This window comes from Scardinius erythrophthalmus, assembly GCF_964197995.2.
Source record: "Scardinius erythrophthalmus genome assembly, chromosome: 19".
NCBI classification, from domain to species: Eukaryota; Metazoa; Chordata; class Actinopteri; order Cypriniformes; family Leuciscidae; genus Scardinius; species Scardinius erythrophthalmus.
The window spans coordinates 20,283,741-20,304,609 of NC_138239.1; the positions used below are offsets into that span (position 1 = coordinate 20,283,741).

The 20,869-nt window shown below is 37.0% G+C and overlaps 1 protein-coding gene across 1 annotated transcript; it reads left to right on the forward strand.

Moving 5' to 3' along the window:
* Window positions 1-2,156: 2,156 nt before the first annotated feature.
* On the forward strand, window positions 2,157-17,343 carry ccdc6a (coiled-coil domain containing 6a). Its single transcript, XM_081347945.1, has 9 exons — window positions 2,157-2,642; window positions 3,679-3,828; window positions 6,536-6,664; window positions 7,038-7,141; window positions 7,275-7,435; window positions 9,743-9,899; window positions 10,759-10,859; window positions 11,980-12,101; window positions 16,115-17,343. Exons 1-9 carry the CDS (start codon window positions 2,343-2,345, stop codon window positions 16,292-16,294), a joined length of 1,404 nt encoding a protein of 467 aa, XP_081204071.1. The 5' UTR covers window positions 2,157-2,342; the 3' UTR covers window positions 16,295-17,343.
* The last annotated feature ends 3,526 nt before the right edge of the window (window positions 17,344-20,869 follow it).

Sequence of the window (20,869 nt, forward strand, 5' to 3'; positions counted from 1 at the left end):
TCTGCTGATATTAGCCTGAGCGCTGCAAGTATGAGGTGTTCAGAATGTATATGCTAGTTATCAGCATCTCTGTTCAACTATCACTGTATCATGTGTATTGGCTGTACAATGTAGAGGTCTCTCTTTGTCTTAAGGCTGTTTGTTATCATGATAGGAATGTCTTCATTTTTTTCTTTTCATTTTGATTGCTGAGGTTTTGAAGTAACATTTTGTCAGTTTGTTTCAGGTTAGGTGAATATTTAACTTTTTCATCTGAGTCACCCTTACATGTATGGGAAGTCTTTAGACCTTTAATACTTGTAGATTTAATAGCTTATGTATTACAAATGACACACACTGGATGGTCATTCTAATTTAAAGTATTACAAGAAATCTTTTCCAATTTTGAAATTGTGTGATATATTTTAGACCAGAGAGTCAATGTGTTGCAGTGTTCTGCATCGGTTTTAATAATATATAATTTTTCTTTAGATATTACTTTTTGTTTGTTTGTTTTGTTTTCCTCCAATAGAGCTCAAGTCTTTTTAGCTTGTGGTGTGTATGGTGTGAAATATCCTTAAGTGTGCTGAACTTGGCTATGGCAATGAGATCTGAAAGACTTTATAAGGAAACTAGGTCATGATGGGGTGTGGTTCTGCTTCCCTGTTACATGTCAATCAAACTGTGGGAGGGGCCTGGCATGGCCCAATGGTTGATTTTGTTTAATATAATATGTTTTCACCTAAGCAACATTTTTGATGTACAATTCTTACAACGAGTGAAGCCATTTAAATGTAACTATAATAGCACTTTGGTTATTAGAGGTCTTCTCTTTTAGAAACTAGCAGCTATGATGCCACCATAATGTTTCAAATGTCTTACAAAAATCTGATTTAAAAATAAACGCTTTGATTTTACAAAACTTCTGCATTCTTTTTTTTATTTACAGTTATTTGACAATCTTTTTCAATCTATGTATTTTGTGCACCACATCATAGTTGAATGTATTATTATGCATGTAATGTGTATCTATGTTCATAAGTCATGACATTATGATTATTTAAATGTTTACATATACATATTTGAAAATGTCTGCAGAGATATGATGCACTCTTTATGTAACTAAATATAACTGGATTCATATGTGTAGTTTTGACAGAGTATATGCCCTGATGACTATGATTAGTTTTCTTTTTTGTGGGCTACATGCAATCTTTCTTTCTAGAAATGTGTGAAATTGAATTTCTCATGTTGTACCTCAAACAGATGCTAACTTCTCTTTAAACTTTGCTCCATATATCATTACTGAAATCAGAACCATGAAAACAGCTAGCAAAACAATCATGATGTATCAACTAACATTTTGTCACAGAATCTAATTTAACTAAACATGCTTTGGCCCCTATAATAACACAGTACAATTGGTAATGTTCACACCTTTCCACTCTATAGAAATATAACATCCCTAAGGGTGAACTTGTATATTGAAGACTGACATGGTAAGTCAAAGTCAAATAAGTTTATTGGTTTGTTGTTTTGTTTTTAGTTTAACCCGTTAACTGGTTACATGACTGTACTATATGTTTGACAACCAGAAAGTGTCACTATATATATATATATATATATATATATATATATATATATATATATATATATATATATATATATATATATATATATAGTTAAAATTATTAGTGTGAAATGTTTTGCTTTACAAGTGTGCTTCTATATGCATAAATGTTGTTCTGTTTAATATTTTGCTATATACAGCAATGACATTTATTTTTAAGTGTCAGCATATTTTTTTCTGGGCCACTATAACAGATTTTTACATAAACTTTACACCATACAGTGGAGACGCCAATAAAAACACTTTCACAAATGAACAATACAGATGTGAGCTATATAAAACAAAACAAAAAGAATTAGAATATAAAAAATATATATTCTTGTTTTGGTCGAGCCAGTGTTTAAAAACGGTTGAGTGAATGATTCAAAGATTCACTCACGATACACAAGAAGACTGCTCATTACCATATGGCGTAATGATGTAACCCAATGTAAGGGCCGCTGAACAATCGAATTTGAACAAATCTTTTTACAGAATGGATTAAAAAAAATTGGAGTCACTGGGATGAAAAAACAACAACAACAACAAAAAACACACACTGTCCTCTCCACCACATGACGGCGCCACCCTCCCCATTCGCCTGCACTTTCAGCACGCCCAGTCATTTCTTGGACCGTTCCCTCTCCAGTCTAGTAGCCACACTTGTTCCATCCCTCTTTCTCCCTGGCCCTTGAAACACACTTCCTCTCCATTGAAATCCGTCGCGAGCACTAGGTAACGAGCGCGCGACACCATGGCGGACAGCGCGAGCGAGAGCGACACGGACGGCGCGGGCAGCAGCAGCAGCTCCGCCACCCCGCAGTCCTCCTGCACCTCGGCGGCCACCTCCAACACCACTACGACCACAACGAACACCGCCAGCAAAGCACAGGGCGTCGTGATCTCGCAGTCCCGACTGGAGGAGCTGACAAACCGACTCGCGTCACTGCAGCAGGAGAACAAAGTGCTGAAGATCGAGCTCGAGACGTTCAAGTTGAAGTGCAAAGCGCTGCAGGAGGAGAACCGCGACCTGCGCAAAGCTAGCGTCACCATCGTGAGTCAGCCCGTGTTTTTATCATTTTAATCTCCGCGGCACACCTGACAACACCATCACGGCATGCAAAGACGTCTGAGGCACATTATACACCACACTGGGGTGCCAAGTTAACTTGTTTGTGGGAAAATAAAAGAGTTTAAGGTCGCTAAACCTGCTAGCCTTCGAGCTAACTGTGAAAATATCCAACAAAAGCCTGATGGCACGTTCATAGTTTCAGTGAAAATGTATATCACAGGCCAGTTTCTTAAAAATAGTTTAAATTTCAACATGGACTGTTATAGCCCACAATGTATCTGTCTTTATGTATGTTTTTCGTCTCAACGTTGTTTTATATGGTTAGTAGTACTCTGCAGGTGTGTGTGTGTGTGTGTGTGTGTGTGTATACTGGCCACATAAGGCGTTTACTGATTTACCGTAAGCTTAATTATCATCATGCATCTAATGCAGAACGTGTTTTTGCACGTCTGATACTTTGTGTTGAGCGAATGAGGTTGTCATCAGGACTTCATATTTGAGGCCTATGTCAGGGTGGGAAGTTGGCACTCTGAATATTTGGCTCTAATGCGTCAACATCCTGAATGTGAATCAGACCATCTGCATTTTAGACAATGAGCCAAAACTCAAGTGTCACTATAGAAACACTGACACCTATTTCCACTGCGTTTGCATTTTTGGCAATCTGTAATGGTGGAAATTGATAGTGGAATGTGTTTATTGTTGGTTGTGCAATTGTTTGCTGTGTGAAATGCATTTCTGAATAATTCTGCTGGATTTATTGTGCAGAGTAGGTATTAAATGCCTCATTGTCAATACTAATAATTATTGTCTGAATGCCTATTTCCTTTTGTAATCAGTATTTGTAATCTAAAATAAGGTAAATAATAGTTTTGAAATCATGTTTCAAGATCAAATATTAATTACTTGGTTACAGAAGTATGTGGAAATATAATGTCAATTATTTTTCCAAGAGAAATCTTTAAGAATAATTGCCTTTTTCAAATGCATGAGTTTTTTTTTTTTTTTTTTTCTGCAGCAAGCGCGGGCAGAGCAAGAGGAGGAGTTCATCTCCAACACTTTATTTAAGAAGATTCAGGCTCTGCAGAAAGAGAAGGAGACGCTCGCTGTCAACTATGAGAAAGAAGAGGAGTTCCTCACCAATGACTTGTCCCGGAAGCTCATGCAGGTAAGAAACTCTAGAAGGAATGAGCCCATCAGTGGCGTTTGAGGTCATGGGTGGGAAATTTGATCGCTTGCCCTTAGAATCATCCCCTAAAGGTAACTTTCACATCGAGATACAGTGAGACACCTATTTCAAAGTTATTGTTCAGCGGCAACCAAATTAAGCTGCTGAACAATAGCTCATTAAATCGTGTGAGAGATTATTTTGGTGTTGTGGCCCATTAGTCAGACTGAATCTGGCTCTTCTTAGCTGAGACCAGATGACATTGTTTATGGTGCGTGTGTTTAGTAGGTGTGTTGTATTGTGTGGAGGAATAAAGAGAGAGATTATGGAGCTAGTGTGCGTATACAGATGGTGTGATTCATTAATATTTACACTACCGTTAAAAAGGCAGTAAAATTTTGTAATGTTTTACAAAAAAAATGTTTTACAGCGTTACCAAGGCTGATTGGTTTTAAATCAATTTAAAAAATACAACAAAAACACTAATATTGTGAAAATGTAAAAAATTTGAAATTGCTGTTTTCCTTTTTAAATATATTTTAAAATGTGTTTCTTCAGTGTCACATGAACCTCCAGATTAATTTAAATATGCTGTTTGGGTGTTTAAGAAAACAGTTGTGCTGCTTAAAGGTATAGCGGAGGATTTTTTACTTCCGGGTGGATCACCTATACTATTGGTCCTCCTAATTGTCAATCATTCTGGTGAATCAATCAAACTTTTCAAAAAGTGGAGAGGGCGGGTCTTATCTAAAATTCGGAAAGATCCTCCACTATACCTTTAATAATTTTGTGGAAATCATGATATTGTTATAATAGAAAGTTAAGAAGAACAGCAATTATTTGAAATAGAAATCTTCTGTAACATTATAAATGTCTTGTTGATTACTGTTTGATCAATTTAATGCATTTCTTGCTGAATAAAATTATGAATTTCTTTCAAAAGCAAATCTTACTGACCTCAGATTTTGAATGGTACTAGTGATATAAATATAATATATGCAGACATGGCTCAACAATGAAAGGTTGGCCCAAGTATGGAAGAGTTTTGGACCAGTCGTTAGAATCCAGTGCTGTGTACTCAGTACATTTTATGCTCATTGATTGTGTTTATTTTTAATGGGTTGCAAACATTTCTTTTTCTGTGGTGGATTGAATTTTGAACACTGTTGCAGATTCCTCTGGTTAAAATGTGTTGCAGTGGTAAACTGCATGGTATATTCTAGGGCTGCCTCCTAATAGTCGACTAAACGTTATTCAGCAGGAAAAAAAAACTTTCGAGAGGGTAACGAATGATCAAAAAAAGGTGACGTGCAACCTCAAACATGATTGATTTAAAACATAAGTAGTGTAAAGTAAGCCACTTTACATGGCCGCTCGATAAATGTGTGCTAATATTAGGTGAATAGCCAAAAGATTGTGTGGAAGCTAAATTAGTACCGCCCAGTGTTACGGCTTCATTGTAAGCAAGCTCCTTTCTCATAATGTAAAGACGATGGAGATTAGAGGATGGAGATCAGTGATTGGCCATATTGTAGTGTTTCAGTTTGCTGGTATACATTTTTCTTTATTCGTTTTTATATAATGTATATTTATTTTTTTTATTTTTGTTCAGACTTCTGAGTTTTCATTTGATGTTAAGGCTACTTGTTCATTGACCTTATTATGTTTGCACTGATATTTCACTTTCAGTTTGCTGTATATTTATATTTATTTATAATTTATATTTAAGTCCTACATTTTTATTTTATTTTTAAGATAAAGCTGTTATTTATAGGTTATTTTTTGTTTGCGTTCTGATCTCTGACAAATTCATGCAATGTTTGCAGCAAGCTTTATGCGATAGCGTGCTGGAACATTTCATTTATATTTTAAATACTCATTATTATGGTTGAGTATTTCTCCCCCGACTGATCGACTAATGGCTTAAAGGAGAACTCGGCAACTCTAGCGAACTCTAGTCACTTCTTCGCTGATTTTCCCTTTTGTTGTTGAATGTTTTCCCCACGAGCTCCCCCTACAGCTGTGGTGGGGCGTATATTTCACAACACAGTCGTAAAAAACTCACTTGCGGCAGCCTCCTCCCCCTCTCTACCGCTGCTCATGTGCGTTTGTTTTGATCGGAGCAAGCCAACTGTATCGCGTGGAGCTATGTCTACCGAGGTGGGTAATCTGGTAATACATCATACATGCGTGTGTGTTTATGTCGAATTGCCGTAAAGCAATTTGTGTTTCGCGCTCGTTCTCGTTCTCGCTTTCGCTTCTCACGAGACTTCCAATTTCTATCTTGCCGGGACGGTAGTGAACAAGTTGCAAGGTTGGTTTTCCGCCTGGGAACGCTGGGGGGAGCGGGGAAAGTCACCAATATCACCAGAACAGGTTGTTTAACCATCCAAATGATTTCTAGACAGTTTTATTAAGTTAAAAAAGCTACCAAGTTCTCCTTTAAATGAACGACTAACTGATGACTTGGAAAATCTTTAGTCGGGGCAGTCCTAGTATATTTGCAACACTAGTAACTTTGCATGAGCGTTCAAGATAGTTACCATGAACGATTAGTTATCATGGTATGGACATCAGGGTGAAATGTGACAATATAACATTACTGCTTTTCATCACAGGCTTTGCCCATCATGTTTAGATTCAGGACTGTGTTGCATCTTTTTTGGACTTTTTTTCTCTTATTCGCTTATTTCTCTTTCGTTTTCAGCTTCAGCATGAAAAGGCAGAGTTGGAGCAGCATTTGGAGCAGGAGCAGGAGTTCCAGGTCAATAAACTGATGAAGAAGATCAAAAAACTGGAGAACGACACCATCACCAAACAGCTCACTCTAGAGCAGGTACCTTCTTCAAACAACTTGCTGTAGAACAAGATAGTCTCTAAACCACTCATTCTTGACTGGCCACCATCTATTGCACAGACAATTTTTCAGATCAATTGGTCTAAACCAGTTGCGCTTTCAAAACAGAGCAGGTGCTTCCAATAACCTCGTTTTTTTTTTTTTGTTAGCTTAGGCATCTGCCAGTACCTGGCTCTGGAACACGCATTCAGCAATCTTCTCGGATTAGAACAGGTTATTCAGGAACAAACACATCATTTGTACTTTCAGAAAGTCCCACGATTATTATTGTGGCCCAACATTTTTCCTTAAGACCATGTATTGTATTGTTAAAATGCCATATTGTTTTATTAATTCCATGTAATGTGTGCAGCTCCGGCGTGAGAAGATTGATCTGGAAAACACTCTGGAACAGGAGCAGGAGGCACTGGTCAACCGGCTGTGGAAGCGCATGGACAAACTTGAGGCAGAGAAAAGGTAATGTCCCTTGTAATGTGGACTTTTTTTTTTTTTCTTAGTGCTTTTTAACATCAGTAAAAAAAAAACTTTGTATGTGTCTAAGCACACTTCATTTCACTTCACTATTTTACCTCTTCATTCTGATTGGCAGGATTTTGCAGGAGAAGCTTGACCAGCCAGTGTCAGCCCCTCCCTCTCCACGTGAAGTTTCCATGGAGATTGACTCTCCCGAGAACATGATGCGGCACATCCGCTTCCTGAAGAGTGAAGTGGAGAGGCTGAAGCGCAGCCTCCGCACTACAGAACTACAGCGTGAGTCCTTGCCTCATTACGCACTCCTGCACCAACACAGTCTTTCTGCCATCATACTCAACCAGAGGAAAACAAATTGCATTGCAAATTTGGATACATTAGCTCATGGTATTCATACTAAATAGAATTCCAGATTAGGATAAGTATGTCCCAATATAGTACATTGGAAATAGTACACTAAACGATACCCAGATGGTATTGCCAGATTGTTGAGCTAATGTTTGCATGTAAATATAAACAGATGCAAATATTAACAGTATGACAGTGAGGTTTTAAAGTGCAATTTTATGTTGTGGTGTACTAGTGTTGTCAAAAATATTGATATTTCGATATATATCGATACGGAAATATCTGAAACAGTTCCAATACTTATTTTCTGCCATATTAATACACCGATACCAGCTGCGCTGTTTCGCTCTCTCTTCTCTCCGACTGTGAATTTACAGTTTGACACACTTGCCTTCTGTCACTCACTCGTCTCATTCGCTCTGGTTGAATGGTGCCGCTATTACTCATAATTTTACTAATTCCCGCAGGTTTTGCATTTACATCAAAATAATGCACACCACTGATCTATATGTAAGTGGCGCATACATAAAGCCGCCTCTCAAACAGCTTGTGAGTACCAAATTGAGTTGTTTTTCGTGGCCTATTGGTCTTAAACAGTCAAATACACACAGCTTTGTCAAAACACCCGTCTTGGCGAGTATTCAGGTAAATACAGTCAGTTTTTGTACGCAAATAGTTGAGAGAGATTGCACATGTTGTGTAACAGTATATTGGATCCGTGCATACGCTCTTAAAGTGACAGCAGCCTAATAAACCTGCTGCTGTCTGTCATGTTCATCAATTAGGGCTGGGTATCGAGTTCGATACTTTTTAGGTACTGACCGAATTGCCTCTACTATCGAGTATCGAAACATTGCTTGTTGTTCGATAACAAATTTCGATACCTAAGGGGTTAATCTCATCAACGTCAGTGATTGGCTCACACGTGAGGCTATAGTGTGTAAGCGTCCCAACCCCCATAGATGTAAAAGATGTGGAAAATATCAAAAGTGTGATCCATTTCACCAGGCTCAATGCCAACAGGCCGTGATGCAATTTATGCGACAAGATGATTGCTGCCAAGACCGGCAACACGACAAATCTGATGAAGCACTTTTTTGCATTGGTGCTTTTTTACAGACTCAAAGACTACTAGTCTCTGAGTCTGTAAAAAAAAGTCAAGAATCTGACAAAAAGTTTTTTGAGGTAATGTAATCTTGTTAAAACGGATTTCATAAAATTGGTATCGAAAAAAATATCGTTCAGGAACCGTTATCAAAGTCAAGGTATCGGTATCAAATTTTTTCGAATGATACCCAGCCCTACACAAAAGACAAAGAAAATCGCTCACTGCTCTTGTACCTTTAATCATAAGCATTAATCTGTATTTAATTTTTACAATAAAGTCTATCCAGTGTTATTTTATTTTTTTTACATTTTATTTCTTTAATTTCTGTAGTTTCTTGCCTGAAAACTAGCCAACTGATAGACCCACCTGAAAAACTTAACGCTGTTTTTCATTTCTCTTTATTTTAATTGATTTATTTGTGCTATTGTTTGTAGTTTGTTTATTTGTTCTTATTTTATTACCAATTGTTTTCTTGTCTTTTTTCCTTATTGAAGTTAGAAATTCCAGTATCATGACAACACTATGATGTACTCTTGTATACTGACCAGTGAATTACATGGTTTTACTTTTGTAGTACAGATTGGGATGCAGCCTTAGCTTGTGGCACAGTGCAGTGAGTTGCACACAGTTGTTTTATTCTTAGCTTGAATACTTTTTTGAATTGTGTTATGGCCACTAGAGGGAGACATCTACATTGTAAGACAACCATAGCTTACTTCTAGCTCATGGTATCGCACCCATTAAGTGTGTGTGTTTTAAAACTATTTTAATTATTTAAAGATATTAACTTAATTTTAATTTATTAAGACTATAAGTGGACTTCAAGCAGTGAAAATATTAATTTTTTATTTTTATTTTAATCTTTTTTTTATTTTAATCATTTTTCTATTTTATATATATAAATTATAAAATTAGCTGCACTGTAAAGGTATGCTGATTTTAAAATTTATAATGAATAAAAAAGAGAAACTTTAATTGAAGTATTTTTCTTAGTATTTGAAAGTTTAAAATTATGATCATGTAATCATGTGTTTTGAAAATGATTCAAGGAGCATTTTCTTCATCTTCAGTTTATTACAGTTTGTATATCTTTGTAACATTTGTTTGTTTTCCATCATCACTCCCTCCAGACACAGAAAAGCGGGCTCAGTACATTGAGGAGGAAAGGCAGATGAGGGAAGAGAACATCCGTCTTCAGAGGAAACTCCAGAGAGAAATGGAGAGAAGAGAGGCGCTGTGTAGACAACTGTCAGAGAGCGAGAGCAGCCTTGAGATGGATGATGAGAGGTGCATTGAACACATACAGAAAAGATGACTGGAATCATAACCTTATCTATATACAATGTATTTGACGGTCTGAATATGATATATTAAAATATGAAAATAACCGGACATGTCTTTCTTAACGTAGAACGTAGGGCTGTGTTTCCCGAAAGCATCATGAGCTAAGTTGATCATAAGCCGCGTTTCCACCGAAATTACCCGGAACAGTTTGTCCCAGGAACTTTTTTTCCCCCAGACCAGTTGCTAGCCGCGTTTCCACCACGGTCTACAGTCCCGTGAAGATTAGGCAAATAGTCCAGTGACATAGGACTGCGTGCGACTTTACAGTTCCCAGTGGATTTCATCCTCTATATTTAAGCTTGATAAAGCCTGAACCTCGTCGTCGGTCCACTGGTCGTATTTTTTAAACTCCATTGTTGATTCGAATAGCAGACAACTGTTACTGATCGCAACGCAGCAGTTGGTGGTTGAATAAAATGCTGCATGGAGTCAACCAATCAAAATGCAGCATGAACTCAACCAATCAGCATGTTCAGCGCCCAAGTCCCATCTCTGAAAGTTCCTGAACTTTGAAAAAGTACTACCTCGTGAGCAGGGACTTTCGGAGGGGGGAATTACCCAAAACTTCATTTAGACCCTGGTTCCTGCGGTGAAAACACACCGAGTACCACTCCAAAGTTCTTAGTTCCTGGTGAAAGTTCCTGCAGTGGAAACGCGGCTATAGAGACCATTGGTTGCAATAGTTCTATGATCTATTTAGGCTTATGATGCTTTTGGGAATCACAGCCATGGCTAGGTTTAAACCTTGTAAATTGCATCTTAGTTGTATTGAATCTCTCTCTCTCTCTCTCTCTCTCTCTAGATATTTTAATGAGATGTCTGCTCAGGGACTGAGAGCTCGTACGGTGTCCAGCCCAATCCCCTACACCCCCTCTCCTTCCTCCAGCCGCCCCATCTCCCCTGGTATGTGTCCACACAGTTAGCTTTGTAAATGTATCACTCTTTAATAGCAAAATATACAGTACTGTTCAAAAGTTTGGTGTCAGTAAGATTTTTTTTTAAAGGAATTAATACTTTTATCAGCAATGACGCATTAAATTAATCAAAAGTGACAGTAAAAAAATGCTGTTCTTTGTCATCACAGGAGTAAATTACATTTTAAACAATTAAAATAGAAAACCGGTATCTTAAATTGTAATAATATTGCACAATATTAGTGTTAGTTACTTATACTTTTATATTTATTTACTAGTTATACTTGTATTTCTGATACAAATAAATGCAGCCTTGATTAGCACAAGAAACTTCTTTATAAACTGGTACAGACTGGTACAGAGTATGTGCTTTGTCTTTAAAATCCACATTTTAACACTCAAGGCCTCATGTTTTTGATGGAGTGTTAATTATTATACAAGTTGTACTGTGCTGTGATGTGAAGGTATAATAGGTCAAAGACTTGCTTTCATTCCCATTCTGAGAAAAAACTGATGAAAGACCTTTGAGGACTTCAAACAAGATTCTTTCAGGCCGATGCTGCGATGTTTATGGGTGGTACATTTGCTTTGCATATATTGCAGGTATTGATAAACACAAAATAGATTAACTAGATAATAAACTAAAACAATCTTTAATAAGATAAAAAAGTACCCAATGAACAAGTATATCAAGTTATGTAAATCAAAATTGTATGTTGTTCAAATGACCAAAGATTCATGTCAATAAGGAGTGTTTAAATAAGAAAAAAAAGTCAGCATTTAGGCACAGTGTACTGTTTTTTAAAAACAGCATTAACGAGTTGCATCATGTAAAAAAAAAAGGCGTGAAAGCCATTTTTTATATTCTATCGCTGGTCTTCTTTCATTAGGTTCCGTTGAAAAAGGAGTCCAGTTATTTATACATTTTCCCATGATCCCAGAGGAGTGATCTGCAAGAGCTATTTATATTTGTTCTGCGTACTGTCAGTATGGTGGGCCAGGTTTCATAGTTTTTCGGATATATTGGCACATTACATAGATGTGACAAAAAACAACTGTATAAAGGATCTCACTAAAACTTATTCGCAGACGCTGTTTTTTCATTCCAGGTTTGTCTTACGCTAGTCACACGGTTGGTTTCACCCCTCCAGCCACGCTGAGCCGAGCACCACTCCCCCACTACACATCTCCCGGGCTACACATCCACCCAGGACCCTCACACGCTGTACAGGTGCGTGTACGCTATATGCACATCTCTATCAGTGTGTGTGTATGTGTATATATATATATATACACAGTAACACACTCACTCTTTGCACAAGCTCATATCGATGAGCAGCAAGATGTTTACATGCAGGAAGTAGTGTGTGTCATGGATGGCCTGTTTTCAGTTAATATCCGTCGTTACACCATTCAGTTGAATTGCTAACAGGACATTAGATGACTCATCCTAGAATCACCTGGTAACACTCCAGTTCTGGGAATCCTCAGCCATCTAAATAAGATAAAGCACAAAAGCAGCATTCTCTTTTTCTCTTGCATCTCTTCCCTTGCTGTGTCCTTTGCAGTGTATTCTGACCTTTTAGATGGAGAGATAGCAGGGAGTCCCTTCAGTAGAGAATCTAGTACACCACACAAAACCTTTGTTCTTATCAATCACAATCCCAAAGGTGCCATGGCACTTGTATTATGTAACAGAGATATTCAATTGTATTATAATGCAGAAACCCTGATAAGATAACAAACTCACTGAACAAAGACATCCACAGTGTTTTTGTACATAGAGGTACCTACAGTATCATTAGTGATAATGGACTACATTTTTTTTATTTAAATTTAAATTGAATTGTAAGAAAATGTTTTTTTATGATTTTTTTTTAAAAGGAATTAATACTTTTATCAGCAATGACACATTCAATTAATCAAAAGTGACAGTAAAAAAATGCTGTTCTTTGTCATCACAGGAGTAAATTACATTTTAAACAATTAAAATAGAAAACCGTTATCTTAAATTGTAATAATATTGCACAACATTAGTGTTAGTTACTTATACTTTTATATTTAATTACTAGTTATACTTGTATTTCTGATATAAATAAATGCAGCCTTGATGAGCATAAGAAACTTCTTTAAAAACTGGTACAGACTGGTACAGAGTATGTGCTTTGTCTTTAAAATCCACATTTTAACACTCAAGGCCTCATGTTTTTGATGGAGTGTTAATTATTATACAAGTTGTACTGTGCTGTGATGTGAAGGTATAATAGGTGAAAGACTTGACCTACAGTATCATTAGTGATGATGGACTACATTTTTTAAATTTAAATTGAATTGTAAGAAAATGTTTTTTTATGTTAAATTCACCATTTCATTTCACTTTACCCAAGGAACATAAAAAAAGAGTATGTTGATGAAATGACATGTTTTATCCTCTGGTTTTACTGAGATTAAATATTGACTATCTAGGGTAAAAGCACAGCTTTATTCCCCTCACAAAAAAGTGAAATTGCAGTAATGTTTAGGAAAGTCAGACAAAGTGGTTTAAAATTTACTTTTGAAGATTTTTTCTATATGTGTGTCAGAACCAGGTTCATGCCAGCTGAGACGAGACCTAGACATTCTTTATCACCTTCTGTCATTCATGGCAGCAGAATAATTGGTCACACTTCAGCTTTTGATTTCCAAATGAAAGGGCTGCATGTAAACATTTCTTCTTATTATCAATGTTGAAAACAGTTGTGCTGCTTAATATTTTTGTGGAACCTGATTTTTCAGGATTCTTTGATGAGAAAAATGTTCAAAAGATAGCATTTATTTGAAATAGAAATCTTTTATACATTTTATTTTTTTCATCTTTACTGCCACTTTTGATCAATTTAGTGTATCCATGCCGAATCAAAGTTTGAAATTTTTCTTTAACGAAAACAAACAAACAAACGTCCTGACCCCAGATTTTTGAACGGAAGTGTATATTGCTTTTTCAAGCTGTTTAGTACCATTTGAGATAAATGACACGCAACGTAGATTTAATGTGTCACTTTATCTGGTTAATGTTAGCTAGCAGATAAATAAGTTATCTATAAATGTACAGCAGTGAAGTAACCAATTTAACCGGTCTCAATTTCAGCTTATGAATGTTCCGCAACACCCTTTGGATATTGTCCAGTTGAGCAGAGGCCAAAAATGTAAGATTAGCCTGGTTGCAGCAGCAATTAGTCATCATGTTTATGTCTGTTGCACAAAAATGACCCCTCTATGTACCAGCAAAGACTTTTGATGAAGTGTCTGACTAGGTAAATAACCTCACCATCCCTTAATGGGATGGCTCATTTTAAGCTTTAACATGGCAATCTAAATAACCAAAAACAATAAGAAGCAATAACTTATGTTTAAAAAGACTTCATCCGAGTGCTCGTCCTTTTAACAAAACTCCTTTGTAAACAATTTAAATATTCTAGGTAAACTTCTGAGATAGGTTATCAAGACAAATAAAAAAATCTAAGATATGCTTGTGTATGTGTTTTTTTTTTTTTTTTTTTGCAGTAGTATTAGCAATCTTTCAGTAAATCCAGTCACTTCATCAACATTCTTTGTACTTTTCAACAGATATGGTCTGGTATGAGAGCTGAACTGATTTGGTTATGTAATGAAGAATTTGATCTTCTTACTACATGGATGATCACCTCAGGCTTTCGAAGAATAATATTTAGTGACATGTTTGGATTAGCATTATTTTTGCTTCTTTTTGCTTTCCCAATACCCATTTGAACATAGTGGATTATATTTTCTTGTTGGGGAGCTGTTGGCTATAGCAACAGTGATCTGTTTGTTTTAGCGAAGAGCGGTTGGCTCACTTTCATGTCCCGCGGTGCCATGAAAAAGTCAGCTTGTTTTGATAAACCAAGGAGTGACAGCAGAGCCAGACTCCTCCAACACGCTCAGAGGGGTCACATTTGCACTTTCACACTCTGTTTTCACATGTAAACACTCATGTGTCAAATAAACTAGAGGTGATGATACCAATGCACATTCTATGTGTAAGAGTTTTAGAGTTAATTTTAGCAAAAGCGTGACCGCAATTGTCAGAAACTGTTGAAATGTGTTTGAATAACTTATGAGTTACACTTCCATTCAAAAGTTTGTGGTAAGTTTTTGAAAGAAGTCTTTTATGTTTACCAAGGCTGCATTTGTTTGATTGATAAAACAGCAAAAACTCTAATATTGTATAATATGTATTTTATTTTAATACATTTCAAAGTCCCCCTGCAGTCAACAATTTTATCCTTTAAAGGTAGGGTAGGCAGTGATTTTTTTCATAAACACTTTTTGTTATACTGGTTGAAACTTCAAATCCTTATAGCAATCAATAATAGAAGTGGTCTAATGTCCATATATCTTCTTTGGAATATTCGTCCAATAATTCAGTCTGAATGCAATGATTGGATGTCCTACCTGCCTGTCAGCGTATGTATTTGCATACCTCCATGCAACCCTGCTCACACAGACATCGCACGCCATCAGCGTGTTCCTTTAAGCTATATAGAGTTGTAGACAGACAGTCACAGAGCGCAGCAAACAAACAGCAGCCACCTTTTACAGTTCCTCCTGAACCAAAACAACAAGTTTATGCTGCGTTCAGGCTATGCCGTAATTACAAGATTACCCATGAACAAGATTACAAGAACTAAATAGAACCCATGACGTTCTACTCGAAACTGTTCACATCCTCTGACTCGAATTGATCAACGCCGAAATGAATCTGCAGCTGACAGGTTGTACAAGTCAGAGCTCTTTAGGTTGTTGATGTTGGAAATATTGGTTTAATTCAGCCATGGATGTTTGAACTAGAAACTAAGAACTAAACTAGAGTCGTTTACAAGTGTATGTATCAGATGGTAATGCGTTTTATGTATCGCTCCCTACAATGTCGGACACATAGCAGTAATTGATATGATTAGCCTTTGGCTTGACTACGTTATCAATCAGCCAGTAATGTGTTGCGTATATTACACAAACCATGTTCCCGTTCATCATCTCCGAGTCAAACAGCTGCCTTCTAAAAATCAGTATCCTTAGAAATGCTATAGAATAGATTTTTCCCCTCTAAAATATAGATTTTTTTTTGTAACATTATATGTCTTTGCTGAATAAAAGTATTAATTAAAAAAAAAAGACATTAATGACCCTGTATTTTTCACCAGTATCACATTATGAGCTTGTCTTTTATTTCCTTCCCACATACAGAGGCCATCCCCAAGGAGGAGCACCAGCCCAGATAAGTTCAAGCGGCCGACGCCACCTCCCTCCCCGAACACACACTCTGGAGCACAGCACCCCCCTCCTCCTCCGCCACCCGCACAGCCGATGGTTCAGTCCGGCTCCTCCCACTCTGTGACATCACAGAATCCCCCCTCTCAGCCTTAATGCATGCACCGTGCGCTACCTTAAGCTAGGCTGCTCCAAGCTAGGCTATACTACTACTATAATGATAACAACTCAGTGATCCTCCACTGGGCAAGGTTGGAAGGGTTTTGGAGCGGATATGGAATTAGAGGACAGTTGAACTGGGGAACCAAAGGAATGGGAGTGTGAAAAGGGAGAATGTATAGATGCTTGGCCAACTGACAGATCCATAACCACCCCCATGCCGTTAAATTTCGTTTTTCTTACCATATTTTTTGTGTGTGTTTGTGTGTGTCAAGTGATCAAGCTGGCTCAGGAAACAATTGAGAAAGGTTTAGAAGATTGTACGAGAGGGTTTTCATCTGCGGATGTCTGTCATTTTGTTTGTGGAAAATCTTTCCCATGCCCCCATTTAATCTTAATTGTTTTAAAAGATTGACTGTCATGTCGAATCAAAATTCTACATTTAGTAAACAACTGAATGCTCGATTGGATAAATCCTTCCTCTTAAATGACTGTCTTCACAAAGGTTGAAAAAGAACTGAATCCCAGCACATTTGCCGTGGGGGCGGCAGTAAAATGTTTTGTTTTTTTCTTTCGTTTTATTGTCTGTTTGTTTTAGGCCGTTTTTGTTTGTGTGTGTCTCTCGTTGGCAGCATGTAGATGGTAAAGAAGACAGACTGAAATGTACTGAAACAGCACTTGTTGCCTCTCTGCGTGTGTATTATAGTGGGATTATAGTGTTTGTGTGTGCGGGTGTTTGTGTGTTTCTGCACAGCCATAGAGGTTTCCCACGACTGCTGGTCGGGGACCAGTCTCTCCCTGCTAGGATCCAAACATGACCCGCTACAAAAACAAAGTCAATACTGGTTTCTGATCAGCAGCTCAACCTCTCTCGGAGCCTTCGCTGTAAAGTGAGTGCTCTGAATGCTTATTCAGATGGGGAATTTTGCTTAATGCCAGTGTCATATAACACCTAAATATGAACCGACATGTTGATGCAACAAAACAAGGTACTGTTGAATAATAACTCAACATGATTAAATGCTTGTACAAAAAAATAATAATAATCTTGTATGCGTGATTTTTTTTTTTTTTTTTTTTTTGCCTGAAATGTGTGCGCAAGTGATTGGACTTTTGAATCTTTAAGGATATTGTAATTCTGAAGGTTGTTTTCTTTCATTTTCACTGTCAGATCCAGGGGGAAAGCTTCTGAAGTCATGAGCAATTGCTCATGTTTCCTGCTGTTTTACAGCTTTTTAACATGAACTACCCAGGGGTTCTGTGAGTCCAAAACGTTTTAAAATATATATTTTTTAAATCAATAAATTGGCAGGTTCGTTAAATTGATATCCTTCTATGATTCGTTAAAAATAGTTAGTTAAAAGGTTATATTATGAGAGAAAACACATCTTAATTGCAAAAAGCAAAAAAAAAAAAACCTTGTAGCCATTGATGTACTCGTGCATAGTAAAATAAATATACATTTTTGAAAGAGATGCATGCCCTCATCCTCAAATCATGAGGATGTTAAATATATTTGTAGACAATGAGACATACATTTGGCCTTAACTCATTTCTGTGGGCCGAGAGCATAATACAACCAAAACTCAAGAGACATTTATATTTTCCTATAGGAATGTCATAGGACCTTTACGGTTCATAATAATATTAATACTGCTTCATTTGACAACATTTGTTCGTTTTATATGATAGAAAATAGTTTTGATGCTGCATTGGAACATAATACAAGATGATATTAAAGACCTAGAAAATATTGAGTTCTGTAGAAAATGTAATATCTACCATATGTGTTTCCTGGGCTATTGATCGGTTTCTGAGGATGTTCCATTTCCATTTCGGCATTCAGTCATTACCAACATGTCCTATCATAGAGCGCATGTCGTTAGCAATTCTAAATAGGTGTGTGAAACTTCAGTTTGCATGAACAGACATTCTCTATCAACTTTCTAACATCAGCCCTGTGTAGGTGTCAGGTAATATTGCACAACTGTTTGGCACTGCACACCAACCCCCCACCCCAGTTTTCCATTCTAATTACCCAACACCTCTTTTTTGTCTTACCAAGCACTGGTTCTCACACACTTACAGTCCTGGAGCTGTGTGGTAATCCCTGTAGAAGTATTTCAGCATAAGCTGTCCTGTTCTGCTTTCACCCAGCCAAGCCACCCTCACCTGGTTCAGACTGGTTTTGTCAGGCTAGGGTGTTCAGAGGGGTGTATCTGACCCTCGAGTTCTAACACTCCGGTCAGTTTCGAGGAATAGTTGAAGTCATGCAGTTCACTGTTTGTGCTTATAAAAGAACTAACATAGATTTAAGCGTGTGACTGCTTTAACAACAGGTAGGCAACAACCAGGGGTGCTTGTACAGATTTAAAACAGAAATATAACAAATCATCGCCTTGGAATTATAAGATTCTATTTGGCATTTTTTGTCAAAATTGAGTTATTCAGATATTCTTATTCTGTGACAACTTATTTACATTATGTGATGTAAAAAAAAAAAAAAAGTTATTATTTAGAAAACAAAAAGGTTCTATCTACAAAGTCGAATGTAACGCAAAAACTTTGAAGCTCAACATCTCAAAACTCATCAGAATGCGGATAGAACCTTATAATTCCAAGGTGGTTATACATGTTAATCATTAATGATACAAATTTTGGTAGCAATCATGTCAAATTAAAATATAATAATAATAAAATAAATCATTTATTATGTGATTTTTATAAAAAGTATTTAATACTAATAATAATGATGGTAGCAATCACAGAGAACCTTGCTAAAGAGACAAATAAGTTAATAAAAGTCTTTTCACCCATATTATCAATTGTTTTAATTTAAGAGACACTAATAAAATGAGTTATCATGCAAGAGGAACATTTCTGGTTTCATGTCAATCAGTACTTGAGCATTCTGAATCTTCAAGACAAAAAAAATGTTTCAGACATTTGGTATTTAATAATTAAAAGGGTAAAATTGGTCCTGATAGAAAGTTATTTGACGTATTAGTTTAGTTACACTTACTGCAGTGCTGCAAGTTCCACTGTCCTGCATCAGTCTTTGGAGAGATTCACTTACCCTGACCTCAGTTGACCTTGGCTCGATTTGCTGCTGACCTGTTTAGGAGTATGGAATGGCAAAGCAAGACTGTAAACGTCAGGAGATGCTGTATGTGCAAGCAAGTGAAAAACAGAGGACGAGGGGGGAAAAGGGAAGCGAGTGTCAGGATATCACAGAGGTCGCTCAAGGTTTGTGTTCTCCTGCCATGCTAGTCAACTTAAAAAAACATTTGAGTCAGCACTCCTGAAAGAGGAAGCGAAAGCTCATAGTAAACATGGAGATCATGTCACACTCACATCTTTTGTTTTCCAGATTTCCTCTAATTCTGAAGCACGGATTTGATTACGCACACTTTCAGGATTCAGGATTACTTAACGTTACAGCAAATTAAACCAAACAGAATTAAACCAAAAGCTTTTTGACCCTGTTGCACAAATGGAGAATCAAGACGGTAACCTATCAGTCAAAAGTTTCTTTAGTTTTGTTGACAAATGTAAATTATGCCTTTGTATGAATTTAGTTACGAAACACACATTTTAATTAAAAAGAAAAAAAAAAATGGGCTAAAGAGTGAAGGGAAAACAACTAAGCACCCAGCATGCATGGGAACTACTTCATGTTTGTTGGAAAAGCATCTCAAGTGGCTACTTGTGAAGTTTTGAGAGATTGCCAAGTGTTTAGAACTGTTTGGTACATTAAAGAATTTAAAACAGAACAGTTAGCCTCTGTTTAATGTGCACGCTTGTTTCACAGATGACTTTGCTGTACTTCTTAACTGTGCAAAAATGAAGACTTGAGAAGGTGTGTTTAAACTTTTGACTGGTACCGTAGATGAACTTGTTCTGTCCATCATGCCAAGTTCTGTTTTCTACTTTTTAAACCAAATGTAATCTAGAGCCAAGCATATGTTCCTTCCAGAAGTATCCCATTGGCTTCCCAGATCTCTGCGGGCTGCCACGCTGCATAAGAAGCGATGTTGTCCAAAAAGATGATATGAGGCAAATGCAATTAACTGTTCTGTTCTTTCTTTTTTGTTCGCTCTCTTTTCATGTCAGAGGGGATTACAGAGTCAGGGTGGGGGAAGACTCTCTTGTTTTATGTCTGTGTGGGAACGAGTTCAAGCATTGGACAGGAACAGGATCTCGGTGGGCTTAAAGCCCAAGCCGTCTGACCCTCACGCACTCACACAGCACAAAAGTTCAGCTGACCACCCAGACAGAGAGGAGAGACAGAAGGGTGGGAAGAAGTTTTTAATCTAGGCCTAACAGAAGTCTAGTCCTATGAAGTTTGATCTGGGGCACAATCTAAACATGTTCTTCAATAACTTCAGCTCTGACATCAAACAGATATTTCGTCTACACTTTATTTTAATGTGTCTCTGTTACAGTGTAATTATACAATCATAGCCTACTAATTAACTAGCCTACATGTACTTACTATAGGGTTAGGGTTTGGTTAAGTTGCATGTATTATCCCTAATTTGTAGTTATTACTATAGTAAATACATGTAACGT

Coding starts and splice junctions, on each gene's coding strand:
- ccdc6a (XM_081347945.1), top strand. CDS start 2,343: ATGGCGGACAGCGCGAGCGAGAGCGACACGGACGGCGCGGGCAGCAGC. Junction 9,900..10,758: donor CTTGAGATGGATGATGAGAG/GTGCATTGAACA, acceptor CTCTCTCTCTAG/ATATTTTAATGAGATGTCTG. Junction 10,860..11,979: donor CAGCCGCCCCATCTCCCCTG/GTATGTGTCCAC, acceptor TTTTCATTCCAG/GTTTGTCTTACGCTAGTCAC.